The sequence below is a fragment of the Salvelinus sp. IW2-2015 genome, unplaced genomic scaffold, assembly GCF_002910315.2.
Source record: "Salvelinus sp. IW2-2015 unplaced genomic scaffold, ASM291031v2 Un_scaffold1333, whole genome shotgun sequence".
Classification (NCBI taxonomy): Eukaryota; Metazoa; Chordata; class Actinopteri; order Salmoniformes; family Salmonidae; genus Salvelinus; species Salvelinus sp. IW2-2015.
The window spans coordinates 139,483-155,913 of NW_019942846.1; the positions used below are offsets into that span (position 1 = coordinate 139,483).

Consider the following 16,431-nt stretch of genomic DNA (forward strand, 5'->3'; position numbering starts at 1 on the left):
AAAGAAGAATATGAATAACAATTATAAGAACTCTGAAATAGATACTGAAGACATGGGAGTGTTACTGGTTGCGTTTACACAGGCTGCCATCTTTTTTCCAGTAATAGTTTTTTTTAACCAATAACCTCAGGGCCCGATTTCCAGATAGCGATGGAATTTATGTTTAGGAATTTAGGTTTTAGTGATGCATTTTCCTACAACGGTCGAAGATGTAAAATGCATTTCCCAAAACACCACACTAAGAGAGCATTCGCTCTGACAAAACCATGGCAACAAGGCAGGTGCTGGGCCCAGGAAAGGGGCTCATCCAATTGCGTGACGTTTGTCTAAAAAGCGAAAAAAGTAATAATAATAACTTCAGCCTCTCTGACTTCAGTGAATTAACATTTTTATGACTCATCAAAAGGTTTATATGTTATTATAACCATTTGGGGTGGTGGCCTAAGCAAAGTTGAAGTTGTAAAAATTAGGAATGATATCAAACATTACAACAGTCTTCTTTATTAAAATGCCTTTCCTTTTGTTGCAGGCAGAATACACATCCATTCATAGTCATCATATACAGTTCATTCGGAAATTATTCAGACCCCTTGACTTTTTCCACATTTTGTTACGTTACAGCCTTATTCTAAAATGTATTAAATTGTTATTTTTCCCTCAATCGACACACACACTTCCCCATAATGACAAAGCAAAAACAGGTTTAGAATTTTTTGCAAATGTATTACAAATAAAATAAAAAACGGGAAAATATCACATTTATATAATTATTCAGACCCTTTACTCAGTACATTGTTAAAGCACCTTTGGTAGCGATTACAGCCTTGAGGCTTCTTGGTTATGACGCTACAAGCTTGGCACACCTGTATTTGGGGAACTTCTCCCATTCTTCTCTGCAGATCCTCTCAAAGTCTGTCAGGTTGGATGGGGAGCATCGCTGCACAGCTATTTTCAGGTCTCTCCAGAGATGTTCGATTAGGTTCAAGTCCGAGCTCTGGCTGGGCCACTCAAGGACATTCAGAGAATTGTCCCGAAGCGTTGTCTTGGCTGTGTTGTCTTGGCTGTGTGCTTAGTGTTGTTGTCCTGTTGGAAGGTGAATCTTTGCCCCAGTCTGAGGTCTTGAGCGCTCTGGAGCAGGTTTTTTATCAAGGACCTGTGTTTGCTCTGTTCATCTTTCCCTCGATCCTGACTAGTCTCCCAGTCCCTGCCGCTGAAAAACATCCCCATAGCATGTTGCTGCCACCACTATGCTTTACCGTAGAGATGGTGCCAGGTTTCCTCTAGACATGATGCTTGGGCATTCAGGCCAAAGAGTTCAATCTTGGTTTCATCATCCTTTAGGTGCCTTCTGGCAAACTCCAAGCGGGCTGTCATGTGTATTTATTGAGTGGCTTCCATCTAGCCACTCTACCATAAAGGCCTGATTGGTGGTGCTGCAGAGATGGTTGTCCTTCTGGAAGGTTCTCCCATCTTCACAGAGGAACTCTGGAGTGACCATCGGGTTCTTGGTCACCTCCCTGACCAAGGCCCTTTTATTTAACTAGGCAAGTCAGTTAAGAACATTCTTATTTACAATGACGGCCTATACCGGCTAATCCCAGGCGAGTGAGATGCCTTAGACCACTGCGCCCTTCTCCCCCGATTGCACAGTTTGGCTGGGAGGCCAGCACTAGGAAGAGTCTTGGTGGTTCCAAACTTCTTCCATTGTTAAGAATGATGGATGCCACTGTGTTTTTGGCGACCTTCAATGCTTCAGAATATTTTTTGGTACCCTTCCCCAGTGGCGGTTCTGGGGGGGGGGGGCAGTGCCCCCCTTGTGGCCCCCCTAAATGTGGAGTATGAATTAATTTTTACATTAGTTATTAGACAGTGGCAACAATGATGATTATGAACATGGTCTTTTGCCTGCTAATGCCTGAAGAAAACGATGACAACAATAACGTCTAATGTAACTGGCCCCTCTAACAGTACAACTGGCCGCAGCTTGGCCCCCCCAGTTGAAATGGTCTAGAACTGCCACTGCCCTTCCCCAGATCTGTGCTTCGACACAAATCCTGTCTCGGATCTCCATGAACAATTCCTTCAACATCATGGTTTGGTTATTGCTCTGACATGCACTGTCAACAGTGGGACCTTTAAATAGACAGGTGTGTACCTTTTCCAAATCAATGGAAACACCTTTTCAAGCCAAGTTTCAAGGTCCATATACAGTGGTGCGCCAGTACACTGAGCAAAATGATCTAGTTGCCACTCCAGAACGGAGGAAAGCACACCAACTGTGCCATGTACATTTGTTAAAACCCTATTATGCACGTTCCTCTGAGACTGAACAGTGGGAATCTACAGAGGACGGTAACCTGTTCTTTTGGCTGATACCGTTATTTCCTTGGGTTCTTCTCAGGCTAGGTCTGTGAATGAGGAGGGAAGATGTTCCTGGTCCTGACGATTGCATACTGCAGGGTAGATTGAAAAATTCAGAGACACTGGATATTTTAGACAGCCTTCTCACTCCTCTACCTGTTGATGGGCGGAAAGAGATGGTTGGTCTGATTCMGAGATTTCCAGGTTTGTTTTCTGATACACCTACACGTACAAACTTAATAGAACATGATATTGATATTGGAGATGCTGACCCCATTCGTCAGCGGTTCTATAGAGTTTCTTCAGAGAAACTGCGTTGTCTGGATGCTGAGGTCAGATACATGCTGGAGAGTAAGATAGCAGAGCCTTCTTTCTCCAGTTGGGTTTCTCCCTGTATCTTGGTCAGAAAACTAGATGGAACAAACAGATTTTGTACGGACTACCGTAAGGTAAACAGTGTCACTAAGCCTGATTAATTTCCTCTTCCTCGGATGGAGGACTGCGTTGATCAAGTCGGAGCAGCTAGGTTTGTGAGTAAATTTGACCTGTTAAAGGGCTATTGGCAGGTGCCACTGATGAGTAGGGCACGTGAAATTCTGTTACGTTGAGAAGTGACTATGAATCGTTGGGAAGTGACTATGAATCGTTGGGAGACGTTGTAAAAATTAGGAAGCACCCTGAGATGTTATTTTCGTTGGAGTTTGTAGCTGATGCGGTCTCTTGTGTGCCCTGTTCCTGAATGTTTACGTGACTGACCATTGTTTGGTATTGTCATGTTCTATCTTTGCTGTCTGTTCCCTCCTGGTCTTGTGTTCTTCTTTTCTCTTAAACGTTGCTTCCTGTGCGCAAAGGTTGCTGAGGTCTGGGGAGGAGGTTGGCTGGGGCAAATTGGAAGTGTGAACACGTAACCCCTCATCAATTTGGGACGCAGAGGCCGTGTCAATTTGGGACGCAGAGGCTGGTACGTTGTTCCGGGGTCCTTGTTGGTCCCCGGTTTCATGGGGGGGGGGACGACCCTCCCATTCTGTCTACCGTATTCTCTTTCTCTTTGCTCTTGTTTCCTTATTAGGATGTCGGTGGGCGGAGTTGGGAGGGTCGTCAGCTACATGGGAAACACCTGGGCCCGGGTGTGTCCCAGGATAAATAGACCTCTTCCACATTCATTGAGGAGACTCTCTCCATTCAGACACAGGCAGATTTTGGTTGTGGCATTGTTGTGGCTATTTGGTTTGTTTGCGTTGGCACCCTTCAACACACCTAATTATCACATGTATACATGCAACCACTCACTTACAATACTGACTACACACACACCATTGTTAATTGCATTTACTTTACTTCAGTTAATAATTATATTTTGTTATTCTTTATCTCCATGTTGTCTCCCTTTTGTTACGGGCTTTGAGCCTTTCCAAATGTCCATTCAATTGAATTTACCACAGGTAAACCCCAATCAAGTTGTAGAAACATCTCAAGGATGATGAATGGAAACAGGATGCACCTGAGTTCAATTTCAAGTCTCATAGCTAAGGGTCTGAATACTTACAGTACCAGTCAAAAGTTTGGACACACCTACTCATTCAAGGGTTTTTCTTTATTTTTACTATTTTCTACATTGTAGAATAATAGTAAAAACCATAAACTATGAAATAACACAGAATCATGTAGTAACCAAAAAAGTGTTAAACAAATCAAAATATTTTAGATTCTTCATAGCCACCCTTTGCCTTGATGACAGCTTTGCACACTCTTGACATTCTATCAACTAGCTTCATGAGGAATGCTTGTCCAACATTCTTGAAGGAGTTCCCACATATGCTGAGCACTTGTTAGCTGCTTTTCCTTCACTCTGCGGTCCAACTCATCACAAACCATCTCAATTGGGTTGAGGTCAGGTGATTGTGGAGGACAGGTCATCTGATGTACTGTAGCACTCCATCACTCTCCTTGGTAAAATAGCCCTTACACAGCCTGGAGCTGTTTTGGGTCATTGTCCTGTTGAAAAACAAATGAGTCCCACTAAATGCAAACCAGATGGGATGGCGTATCACTGCAGAATGCTGTGGTAGCCATGCTGGTTAAGTTTGCCTTGAATTTTAAACAAATCACTGAGTGTCACCAGCAAAGCGCCATCACACCTCCTCCATGCTTCATGGTGGAAACCACACATGCGGAGATCATCCGTTCACCTACTCTGTTTCTCACAAAGACACAGCAGTTGGAACCAAAAATCTCCACATTTGGACTCATCAGACCAAAGGACAGATTTCCACCGCTCGTGTTTCTTGGCCCAAGCAAGTCTCTTCTTCTTATTGGTGTCCTTTAGTAGTGGTTTCTTTGCAGCAAATCGACCATGAAGGCCGGATTTCACGCAGTCTCCTCTGAACAGTTGATGTTGAGATGTGTCTGTTACTTGAACTCTGAAGCATTTATTTGGGCTCCTATTTCTGAGGCGGTAACTAATTAACTCATCCTCTGCAGCAGAGGTAACTCTGGGTCTTCCGTTCCTGTGGGGGTCCTCATGAGAGCCAGTTTCAACATAGCGCTTGATGGTTTTTGCGACTGTACTTGAAGGAACTTTTAAAGTTCTTGAAATTTTCCGGATTGACTGACCATGTGTTAAAGTAATGATAGCTGTAACATAACATGTGGTAAAAGTTAAGGGGTCTGAATAATTTCTGAATGTCTTGTAAAATACACTGTAAGACATTTGACAATAAATCAATAATGTTTTGTAAGACAAATCGCCCCACATACTATGAAGGCCTTCTCAACAGTAATAAGCGGAACATAGTCTGAACTCTGCATTATCAGTTTACTGTAGTCTACTTAAGCAATACGGCACCTCGGCAGTTGGTGGTATATGGCCAATATACCATGGCTAAGGGCTGTCCTTAGCACGATGCAACACGGAGTGCCTGAATACAGCCCTTAGCTGTGGTCCCGTGTGGCTCAGTTGGTAGAGCATGGCGCTTGCAACGCCAGGGTTGTGGGTTCATTCCCCACGGGGGGACCAGGATGAATATGTATGAACTTTCCAAATTGTAAGTCGCTCTGGATAAGAGCGTCAGCTAAATGACTTAAATGTAAAATGTAATGTATATTGGCCATACACCACCAACCCCAGAGGTGCCTTATTGCTATTATAAACTGGTTACCAACGTAAATAGTAAAAATAAATGTTTTTACCACGGCTGTCAGCCAATGAGCATTCAGCATTCAGGACTCAAACCCCCTAGTTTATAATACTGAACATTTCCCTTAATATTTATATCTGACAATGTTATATTTTCTTTGTTGTCCGAAAAAATGATATTCTCTTCTGTACAGCTGGCAGTAGTTTTGGAGGCACAAATGGAAGCTGTTTTTCAAGCATCTTGCAGTTCTTCACATTCTTGGCTATGTAATCCTCACATATCCTGTGAGACATTTAAAAAAACAAAAACGTTTTAAGTATAGGCTAAGAGGGCATTGCATGCATTTGGTAGTTGTAGCTTACTATACTAAACTGTCACTGTGTTATAGCATCTATGTAATAGCAAAATAATACATTCCATTAACTATTTGTATGGGGACCCTTCTGTATATAGAATATTTTWTTTTTTTTATCAGTCAACATGATTTCCAAAATATCAGTGTCTTCTAGCTGAGACAGATTCTCCCTCATTGTCACGATCGTCTTCTTGTGAGAGATTGGACCAAGGCGCAGCGTGTGCAAAATACATCTCTTTATTGTGGAAGAGAGAAAAACACGAAAACGAACACTATACACAAACTAACAAAAAACAACAAACGACCGTGAAGCTAAATAACGTAAGTGCACAGACAAGCAACAAACGTTCAACATAGACAATTACCCACAAACACATGATGCCCATGGCTGCCTTAAATATGGCTCCCAATTAGAGACAATAAACCACAGCTGTCTCTAATTGAGAACCAATCCAGGCAGCCATCGACATACAAACACCTAGACAAGACATTTCCCCATTAAACCTAAAAACCCCTAGACAACCCAAAACATACTTCCCATGTCACACCCTGACCTAACTAAAATATAATGAAAACAAAGATAACTAAGGCCAGGGTGTGACATAACCCCCCTAAGGTGGGCGAATTCGGGCGGCTACCAAGCATAAAGTCTAGGGGAGGGTCTGGTGGCTCTTCCACGGGCGGCGGGCTCTGGCAGGTCGTGGTCCCCACCACCATAGTCACTACCCGCTTTCAGCGGCCCTCGCAAATGCCGACCTCCACTTAACCCACTGGGATTAAGTGCAACCGGGTGGCAGCAAGCTAAGGCGCCGACTAGGGCAGCCCGGACTAAGGGCAAGCACCCGATAAGGGGCAGCACATCGGACAAGGGGCAGCACCCGGGACTAGGGCGCACGAGGGACACAGGATAAGGGGGACAGATGCCGACCGGATAAGGGGCAGCTTCCGGATGAGGACGGCAGCTTCCCGGAGAGGGCGGATCCTGGGCTGAGACGGTCTGGGATCCTGGTGGAGGCTCCATGGCTTTGGCCTGAAATCCTGGCTGGTAGCTCTGGCCTGGATTCTCCATGGCTGGGATGACTCATGTCTGGCTGACGTTGAGCTTGGCTTGCTCTGGCTGGCTGACCGGTTTGGCCTGTCATGGCTGGCTGACGGATTGGCTGTACATGGCTGGCTGGACGGATCTGGCTGCTTCCTGGCTGGCTGACGGATCTGGCTGCTTGGCTGGCTGACGGATCTGGCTGCTCATGGCTGGCTGACGGATCTGGCTGATCCTGGCTGGCTGACGGATCTGGCTGATCCTGGCTGGCGGAAGGCTCTGGCTGACCTGTCTGGCGGAAGGCTCTGGCTGATTCTGTCTGGCGGAGGCTCTGGCTGATCTCTGTCTGGCGGAGGCTCTGGCTGTCCTGTCTGGCGGAAGGCTCTGGCTGATCTGTTCTGGCGGAAGCTCTGGCTGATCCTGTCTGGCGGAAGGCTCGGCTGATCCTGTCTGCGTAGGCTCTGGCGGCTCCTGTCTGGCGTAGGCTCTGGCGGCTCCTGTCTGGCGTAGGCTCTGGCGGCTCCTGTCTGGCCAGACGGCTCATGGCAGACGGGCGGCTTTGCAGGCTCAGTACAGACGGCGGCTTTGAAGACTCATGGCAGACGGACAGTTCAGACGCGTTGGGCAGACGGGCAGTACAGGCGCCGTTGGGCAGAGCGGCAGTTCAGGCGCCGTTGGGCAGACGGCAGTTCGGCGCCGTTGGGCAGACGGCCAGTTCAGGGCCGTTGGGCAGACGGGCAGTTCAGGCGGCCGTTGGGCAGACGGCAGACTCTGGCCGGCTGAGACGCACTGTCAGGCTGGGTCGTGGTGCCGGAACTGGAGGTACCGGGCTAAGGACACGCACCTTCAGGCTAGTGCGGGAGAAGGAACAGGGCATGCTGACCCTGGGGACGCACATTAGGCCTAGTGCGTGGTGCCGGAACTGGTGGTACCGGGCTGAGGACACGCATCTCAGGGCTAGTGCGGGGAGCAGCAACAGGACGCACAGGACTCTGGGGACACACAGCAGGCTTGGTGCGTGGTGTTGGCACTGGTGGTAAAGGGCTGGAGACACGCACCATAGAGCTAGTGCGTGGAGGAGGCACAGGGCTCTGAAGACGCACAGGAAGCCTGGTGCGTGGTGTAGGCACTGGTGGTACTGGGCTGGAGCGGGGAGGTGGCGCCGGAAATACCGGACCGTGCAGGCGTACTGGCTCCCTTGAGCACTGAGCCTGTCCAACCTTACCTGGTTGTATGCTCCCCGTCGCCCGACCAGTGCGGGGAGGTGGAATAACCCGCACCGGGCTATGTAGGCGAACCGGGGACACCATACGTAAGGCTGGTGCCATGTAAGCCGGCCCGAGGAGACGCACTGGTGGCCAGATGCGTTGGGCCGGCTTCATGACATCCGGCTCAACGCTCAATTTAGCCCYGCCGATACGTGGAGCTGGAATGTACCGAACCGGGCTATGCACGTGTACAGGAGACACCATGCGCTCTACTGCGTAACACGGTGTCTGCCCGTACTTTCGCTCTCCACGGTAAGTACAGGGAGTAGGCGCAGGTCTCCTACCTGACTTCGCCACACTCCCTTTAAGGCCCCCCCCCCAATACATTTTTGGGTTGTACTCACGGGCTTCCAGCCTTGCTTCCGTGCTGCCTCCTCATATCGCCTCCTCTCGGCTTTAGCTGCCTCCAGCTCTTCACGAGGGAGGCGATATTCTCCCGGTTGTACCCAAGGTCCCTTACCATCCAGTATCTCCTCCCATGTCCATGAATCCTGTGTAGGTGGGTCCTGTTGCCGCTTGACACGCCGCTTGGTCCTAGATTGGTGGGTAATTCTGTCACGATCGTCTTCTTGTGAGAGATTGGACCAAGGCGCAGCGTGTGCAAAATACACGAAAACGAACACTATACACAAACTAACAAAAAACAACAAACGACCGTGAAGCTAAATAACYTAAGTGCACAGACAAGCAACAAACGTTCAACATAGACAATTACCCACAAACACATGATGCCCATGGCTGCCTTAAATATGGCTTCCAATTAGAGACAATAAACCACAGCTGTCTCTAATTGAGAACCAATCCAGGCAGCCATCGACATACAAACACCTAGACAAGACATTTCCCCATTAAACCTACAAACCCCTAGACAACCCAAAACACATACTTCCCCATGTCACACCCTGACCTAACTAAAATAATAATGAAAACAAAGATAACTAAGGCCAGGGTGTGACACTCATTGAATTATCATAATTGATTAGTTACCGAAAGAGTGGGTAGGGCTGGATCTGGAAAACAAGTGCATCATTGCAGTGACCCTGAAGAAAGGTGATAACGAAACAGTACCATAACAGCTCATTGTAAACATGTCTTCCATAATTCATGATACGTGTTCCATAATTCATCAATGATCTGCTTATGAATTTTAATAATTTAACATTAACATAATACCAAGCAATTTCCTTCCTGTCACAAATGGTAAAATCATCCAATGTGAATGATTAGGGAAGTTCCTTGAGTGGTTTCCATAGAATCAGATTGATTCTAAGGTGGTTTCCATTATACTTACTGTGTCTACTAGAAGGATGTAGTTGCAACTACCCCCAAACACAATGACATCAGAGTCTTTCCCTTGGCATGCTGTGTGCCACAACCTGAGGGTGGAAAATAAATAAAGGGTCAGATCATAGAATTACATATAAAGTGAATTAAAGGATCTCTATGGGTCAGACAATGTGCTTACAGTTTTATCATTTGCACATTTTAGGTACATTCCTCAGACTTTTAGATTGGAACATGTAATGCTATCCAATACCAGTTTAGTAATTTAGCTTGATTTAAACATGACACAAACAACTTGAACATGCACTACCTTGGTTTGTTCATGTATGGATGCTCAAACTCTCTCCATTTCTTCGTCTCAACATCAAATACCCAGCCATCGCCTGGAGAGATATCATTTATTTTTTAGAAAAGCGAATGCCATGTTTCCGTGGACCTTATTAAGGTACAGAGGTAGGATTTAGAATCTGTACAGGTAAATGACTTACTCATTGGTTTGCAGTCTATACTCAGTCCTCCAAATAGAAACAAACTGCTGTCAGATATTGCAGTGAGGGTATGCCACGACCTTCCCACTGGCACATTGGATGCTGGTACTCTAGAAAAGCCATTTTGAAAGAACAGTTAAAAACATTTAATCAAGCGTGTTGTGATAACAGTATAGAACAGGAAAGTAACCATTTTAAGTTGAGCATTTGAAAGAGTGAACAGTTAATGCGTACATTTCAGACCATGTCCATGATTCTAGATCTAGACAATAAATGTCACTTGTCCTGGTTTCCTGAAAGTGAAAGAAAAATTATGATCTTCTTTCAAACCAAATCAAAAAAACTTGAGTTAAGTAGGTATATTTAAACTTGTATGTACAATAAAAGATGTAATCCCACAAATCTTATTAGCAATACACTGTAGGGTTTTTGTGTCTGTGTTTCAATGCAACCATGGAGAGGAGTTAAAATTAATAATTTCTCACCCTTATTCTGCCCCCACATACATATCCTTTGTGGCAAAGTGTTACACTGGCATGGGCAGCTCTGGGGTCAGGTGCACAACCCTGTAGACCACAGGTGTCAAACTCATTCCACGGGGGGCCGAGTGTCTGCGGGTTTTCGCTCCTCCCTTGTACTTGATTGATGAATTAACATCACTAATTAGTTAGGAACTCCCCACACCTGGTTGTCTAGGGCTTTATTGAAAGGAAAAAACAAAAACCTGCAGACACTAGGCCCTCCGTGGAATGAGTTTGACACCCCTGCTGTAGACAGTAGATATCCACAAATAAAGTATATGTGCCTTGTATGTTCCATTCCTCAAAACATGTGATGTCATAGCACATTCTTAAGTTTTTGCTTATTGTATATGATATCATGTCTTTTTTTTAAATAAATAAACACGTTCAATGTATTGTCTTACACTGGTATGTGGTTCACTCCAACTGGCCGATGTTGGGTCAAACATATGGACTTCATTGTTCCATCCCCAATAGATGTCATCCACCTACAGAGCACAGTATTACTAATTCATATAATAAAGTTAAAATAGTTAATAGTACTAGAAAATGTATTTATACCTTTGGCTATAATTGCACCCATAAGCCAAAATTACCCATGATGCCTCATCCATAAGGAAGCTTCTGTTGTTATTGATGTCATCAAGTTGCTTATGACCATATCCACCAAAGTAGATGAGCCTACAGAATAACCAAAACATATCCCAATCACAAGGGTTTCGTTTTACAGGGTAGCTGTGCACCCCCAACGATTTTTTAGATCACCACCAATAGTAAAGTGGCAAGGTTCGATTTATAAATCTTCCCAATTAGGGCAGTACTGCCATGGGCATTGTTTTGTTTTTTAAAGAATGCTTGCCTGCCATTGAAAACCCAGCAAGAGAGCTTATCTCTGGGTGTGGGAGGGGAGCCACTCTTATGGTTAACTTTCCTCCAAGTATATTTTCCATCCAGAAGATTGACACAGTAAAGCTGAAAACAGACCATTTCAGCACGTAAATGTAAACAAAACAATGTAAGGCTTAGTAAGCTATTGAGGATTTTCACACATCCGTGCAAATGTACTGTACATTAGGGGGCTTTTTCTATTGATTGGGTTTACCTGGTTGGTCTGGCCATTGTCATCGCATCCCCCAAATATGTACATGTCTCCATTCAGAGAGCAGCCACAGGTGCCTGACATGGGGGGCGGGACCTCTCCTGACATCCTGCACATTTCCCTTCAGAATGGAGAAGAAACAAACAAAACAGGGAAATGTAAGTTGCAGGGCGCAAAATTCACAAAAAGCATAGAGTACAGATATAAACACAAACCACTGACCAATAAACTTCTAGCAACTATGTAACAACATTGTAAATAACATGTAACAACCTCTAATGCAAAGCTCCATAATTATGAAATGTAGTGTTTACATCTCTCAAATGTTTCCCACTTGGCACAGACGTCAGCTCAACATCTAGTTTTGATTTACATTTGGTTGATATGAATTCAACAGTCTACCCATCAAAAAACAACCACGCAACAATTTACTTAACCAGTTTTTGCCCAGTGGGTTGGTTCAGTGCAAAAGTTGAATCATTTCATTTCAACAACCAAAAAAATCTATGTGATGACATTGAATCAATGTTGAAAACTGATTGGATTTTCAAAAACGCATCGACGTCAGGGAATTTTGTAATTTTTTCACCCAACGTTTAACCTAAATCCAATGACAGGGTTATTTATTTATTTATTTCATGTAGTAGATGATTCGAAATCAAGCTTAGTTCTCATAAGATATCAACTTCTCCATTCATGATCTTAGAAATGTGTTACTTTGTTAAAATTCCATTCATATTCTTACCATACACCTCTTTCTAAGTCATATAACCAGATTTCATCATTAGGTAGGAAAACTTCATCATCAGCAATTGACTGCAGAAAACAAGTAACATAGAATAGTAATTTGGCATCAATCAACATATTGCATAATCCTTTAATATTATTTCACGATCCAAATAGCATGTTGGTGAAATGCAAAACATAAATGAAAGATAACACTATCCATTGGCAATGCTTGTCAAGACAGTTGCAGCCAGGTAGGCTTTCTGTTTGACAGTTTCTGCTTACCACGTAGCCTCCCCACACGTACAGGACATTTCTCTCAATTAGAGCCGTATGACCGCTTCGCTCACGGGCTACAAGCTCTGAACAGTGCTTTTCAATTGCAGAATCCATGAATGCTAATAAGGGGGAAAAAAATAGGATACGTTGCTACGTTGAAACAAATATCACTGTGTCAGGACATTATAGTATCGTTGAAGAAATCTGCTCAGAGATCCGGGTTGCTAATTTTTGTCAACACAGCGAAGAGAAGAGCATGGTAATTGAAAAATTACAATTGGTCGCGTCCTGTCGTCTCAAGATGTTTTTAATCAAGTGCAACAGCTTTGAGAGAAAACAAGTTTTTCCTGCCCTGATAAGCTTCAGGCAGGTTGTCCCAAATCAACCTAATGGTTGTTTTATTCTGTATTCGTTCTACACTGATGTGTTGTAAATATTAGAATACTATTGAGACATGATGAATAAACACATGGAGGATAATAAATTAATACATTTTCAAGTAATAATTTATATACTTACATGTCTGTGAATACGGGGTGTTTTAACAACATCAGCTGACTTCAAACAGTAAATCTCGACATAATCGTGATTTGTACTATCTGGGATCCTTGGGACGTCCCTACCTAAACCCTAACTTAATATCGGCAATCAGCATTAAAAACAATAAAGGCGTTCCCACCCATGGTTCGGTAAAAAGCCTAGGGATGGGGCTGGAGAAATGTAATCACTCAAATTAATAGACAGAGCTATGGGTGCAAGGATTGACCCTCCATGATATATAAACATTATAGTTTAATCATGTTTTGAGGCTATATAGTGTTTGCTTACATTTTCTTTGTTTAAAAAAACACATTTATAAAAGTTATCTTTTTCAAGAATCAATGGATACATATCATTAATATGGATGTAAATTCATGTAGCAACTGCTGACTGCCCCTTTAACCTTTACCCTACCAATTTACGTTTCAACTTCAATGGGGACGTCCCAAGGATTCCGGATTGCAAAGACTGCAGACTAAAAATAAACTTGTGTAGAATTTTTGCTTTGGAGGAAGTGACGAAACATGTAGCCTATAGGCGGAAGTTAAGATTTAGCACCAAGTGTTTGATAGTTGAAGGAAGATTGGATTGAAAATGAAGGTTCGCAAAGTCAAGACGAAAGTATCTGCTGGCTTCAAGATGCGGGGACTTATGCTTCGACCGTATGTTATTGTTTGTCAATCATGTTGTTCTTGACATTTGTTTACAGTAAATGTAATGGCTGCATTGCTAGTTAGTAGCCAAATTGGTCTGTTGTGTCAGTGTCATACCAAGAAGCTATGCTAGCCCAGACTCGACGGCAGGATAAAGTAACTAGGGTCAGTTGAACTCGCCAAGGGGGCAAAAAAAAAATTGTGTTCTTGCATTGCAATTATATCGAATTCTGCGCCTTTCAWTTACAATAATACTAACTAAATGCTGAAAGTAGTACGCCTACTCATTCAATGTTTTTTTTCTTTTTCCTACATTGTAGAATGAGAGTGAAGACATCTAAATAATGAAATAACACATATGGAATCATGTAATAAATCATAATAAACAACGTTCAAATGCTGAGACTCCGAGATCATTGAGTTATTTTGGAATCTGTAGTCTGTCTGTTGCGACGTATCAGAACAATGGACAGCCCCCTACAGCAGTGCGGTTTCGATGGGCAATTACCCTATCACAAACAGCCTATGTCAATGCAGCCGTACACACAGCTGCCTTACCACAATAATGCTAACTAAATGCTGAAAGTAGTAGGCTAGTTATTTATGCATTCAAACAAAAACTGTATAGCAGTTTGGCTTAGAATACCGACAACTGCGAACAGAACAGCGGTACAAAGTAGTAAGCCTAGTAAACAAAATATCACCTCGATAAAGGCATGACACCATCTATATGAGCCATGCTAAGCTGTTTTGCCAAATAAAATGGGGCGTCGTTTGGGTTCTTGCGTTGGAATTAAATTGAATTCTGCTTATCACGCTATACCACAAACATAAAATTTTTAAAAAAAATGCATTTGACCAAGAAGTGACAAGTTCAATGGCAAACAATCTTGCGGCGCTCTATCAGCACAATGGACAGCGCTCTACACAATAAAGCAAGATTTTGATAAAACCAACCAGCTAGATTGTTTCAATCTTACCTTTTCAAAAGAGTTCCAGCTTCCTTGATGCTCTGTGGAATTTCCGGAATAATTGATCATTCTATTCTCCCCGAATCTTGTAAGATCCCCCTCAAATGCCAATTGTATTAGTTGAGCTTTCTTCTGGTGTAGCGTGCTTCTACTCTGCTGACTGAATASATTTTTCAAAGTGGAAAATGAATTCTCGCATGTAGCTGTGGACGCCCCAAAGTCAGTCCATGTTTCAGTGCAGAAAGCACAGTCGTTATAGTGGAGAGAGGCCCAGAGAATCGTTACAGGATAACAAGTGGGGTCCATTTGTTCTCATTGGAGCTAGAGTGGGCGATTTCAGGCTGCAAAAACTGCAGCTCGACACTAAACTCAGCTTCCACCAAATACTTTTTTTTTGCTTAGATCCAGGAGTTGCTTTACATCTAGAAAGTAATGGCTCTCTGGGTCAATGACACACAGGGCCTCCACCAGTTGACAGTTGCCTTTGCTGAATTGTTCTGACATTTCACCAATGACCGCATCCAACGTGCTGAGGAACAGTCTTTTACACCGTCTCTTTTCCTCTGTCCTGCTGTACTGTCCAGTGGATATATTTTCACATCCAGTAGGAACCTTGGTCCAGTATATCTTCAGTGTGTGCCAAGATTCTCAGATTTCTTTTAACTTTTTCCTCAGTGAAAATCTCACATGAGCGCTATGATTTAATTTTGAATATCGTGTTACGTATGGGGTATGGTGCTAAACACCTTGGCAGGTTCCTCGTCTTTTTGGAGAGTATATTTCATCATAGACAGAAAAAGTCCACTGCTCCCCTCCCATCTTGATTCTTATCGCGTCCAATGTCCCCCTCAGTGGTTGCTGGTTTGAAACAAGGAACTCAATAATCACAATCGCCGACAAATACATGCGATTTCTTGCCAGCTGCCGATCATTAACAAGTGTTTAAAGTGACACCGATGGTCCCAATAGCACTTCAAACTATTTTTTATTTCCACAGTGCAGTGCATTTCAAATGTTCTTTGCTTGATGCGTGTCTAGCAAATCCTTTGGTACTATCAATATCATTCTTCCAGTTAGAATACCCAGCTTGTCTGCGTTAGCAAAACAGAACTTTCGACATGGGAAAACAAAATGCAGTAACCGAGTATTCTAGCCACTCTCTTCCTATGAACCAGTTGTTATTAAAGGATTCTACGCTAACCTGGGCTGGCTTCTCTGTTCCAAGATCATCGGGTGGAGGCGGCTGTGGAGCCATTATGGCAGCACTTGTGGAAGGGTGGGTAGGCTCTGTACATGGAGCTAGCTGCAGCTCGGGAGCATCATCGCTGTTGGGCTTGGCGGCGGCCTCGGTGGTTTGATGCAGCTGCTCATCGCTCTCTTTCTCCTTTGTTTGGGTACTTGGGCGAAGCCAAATTCTGATATCCATCGTGGCAGATTAGTTGGGTCGAGCTAGCTAAATACACTAACGCTAATAACTTTTTATACCTAAGAGTGAAGCAGCTTCAACGGAAAACGTTTAAATCAAATATTACAGGAGGAGGCGTATCACGTTATTCACTTAGTCAACGACAGAGATGAAAGGCATTTTTTCCCCGGCTTTTTATGTAAACCCAACGGAGTCACACTTTCCATAGCCCCCCAGCTGCAACCTGGTCTCAGAGCATTTTGTATTATTCTGTAAGTAAATCCGAGATACTCCATTTAGTATAA

General features: G+C 43.8%; 1 protein-coding gene across 2 annotated transcripts; it reads right to left on the reverse strand.

Annotated features, from left to right (window-relative positions):
• Window positions 1-480: 480 nt before the first annotated feature.
• LOC112070453 (kelch domain-containing protein 1) lies at window positions 481-13,190 on the reverse strand. 2 transcript variants are annotated; one of them, XM_024137884.2, is made up of 14 exons: window positions 13,077-13,190; window positions 12,564-12,676; window positions 12,298-12,368; window positions 11,556-11,673; window positions 11,313-11,425; window positions 11,050-11,134; window positions 10,858-10,941; window positions 10,418-10,498; window positions 10,167-10,225; window positions 9,933-10,042; window positions 9,755-9,827; window positions 9,452-9,536; window positions 9,148-9,200; window positions 481-5,780 (listed from the first exon to the last, which is right to left on the reverse strand). In XM_024137884.2, the coding sequence occupies exons 2-14, from the start codon at window positions 12,669-12,671 to the stop codon at window positions 5,645-5,647; spliced, it is 1,176 nt and encodes a 391-aa protein (XP_023993652.1). In that variant the 5' UTR covers window positions 12,672-12,676; window positions 13,077-13,190; the 3' UTR covers window positions 481-5,644. The 2 variants fall into 2 exon arrangements, with proteins under 2 accessions (XP_023993652.1, XP_023993651.1); XM_024137883.2 differs by lacking the exons at window positions 11,050-11,134; window positions 11,313-11,425.
• Between the last annotated feature and the right edge of the window lie 3,241 nt (window positions 13,191-16,431).

What these genes read in the sequence shown, in the direction of transcription:
- LOC112070453 (XM_024137884.2), bottom strand. Translation starts at nt 12,671, where the DNA reads ATGGATTCTGCAATTGAAAAGCACTGTTCAGAGCTTGTAGCCCGTGAG. An exon ending in ACAATGGCCAGACCAACCAG is followed by an intron (nt 11,426 to 11,555) that starts GTAAACCCAATC and finishes GTCTGTTTTCAG; the next exon opens with CTTTACTGTGTCAATCTTCT. An exon ending in TATAGACTGCAAACCAATGA is followed by an intron (nt 9,828 to 9,932) that starts GTAAGTCATTTA and finishes ATATCTCTCCAG; the next exon opens with GCGATGGCTGGGTATTTGAT.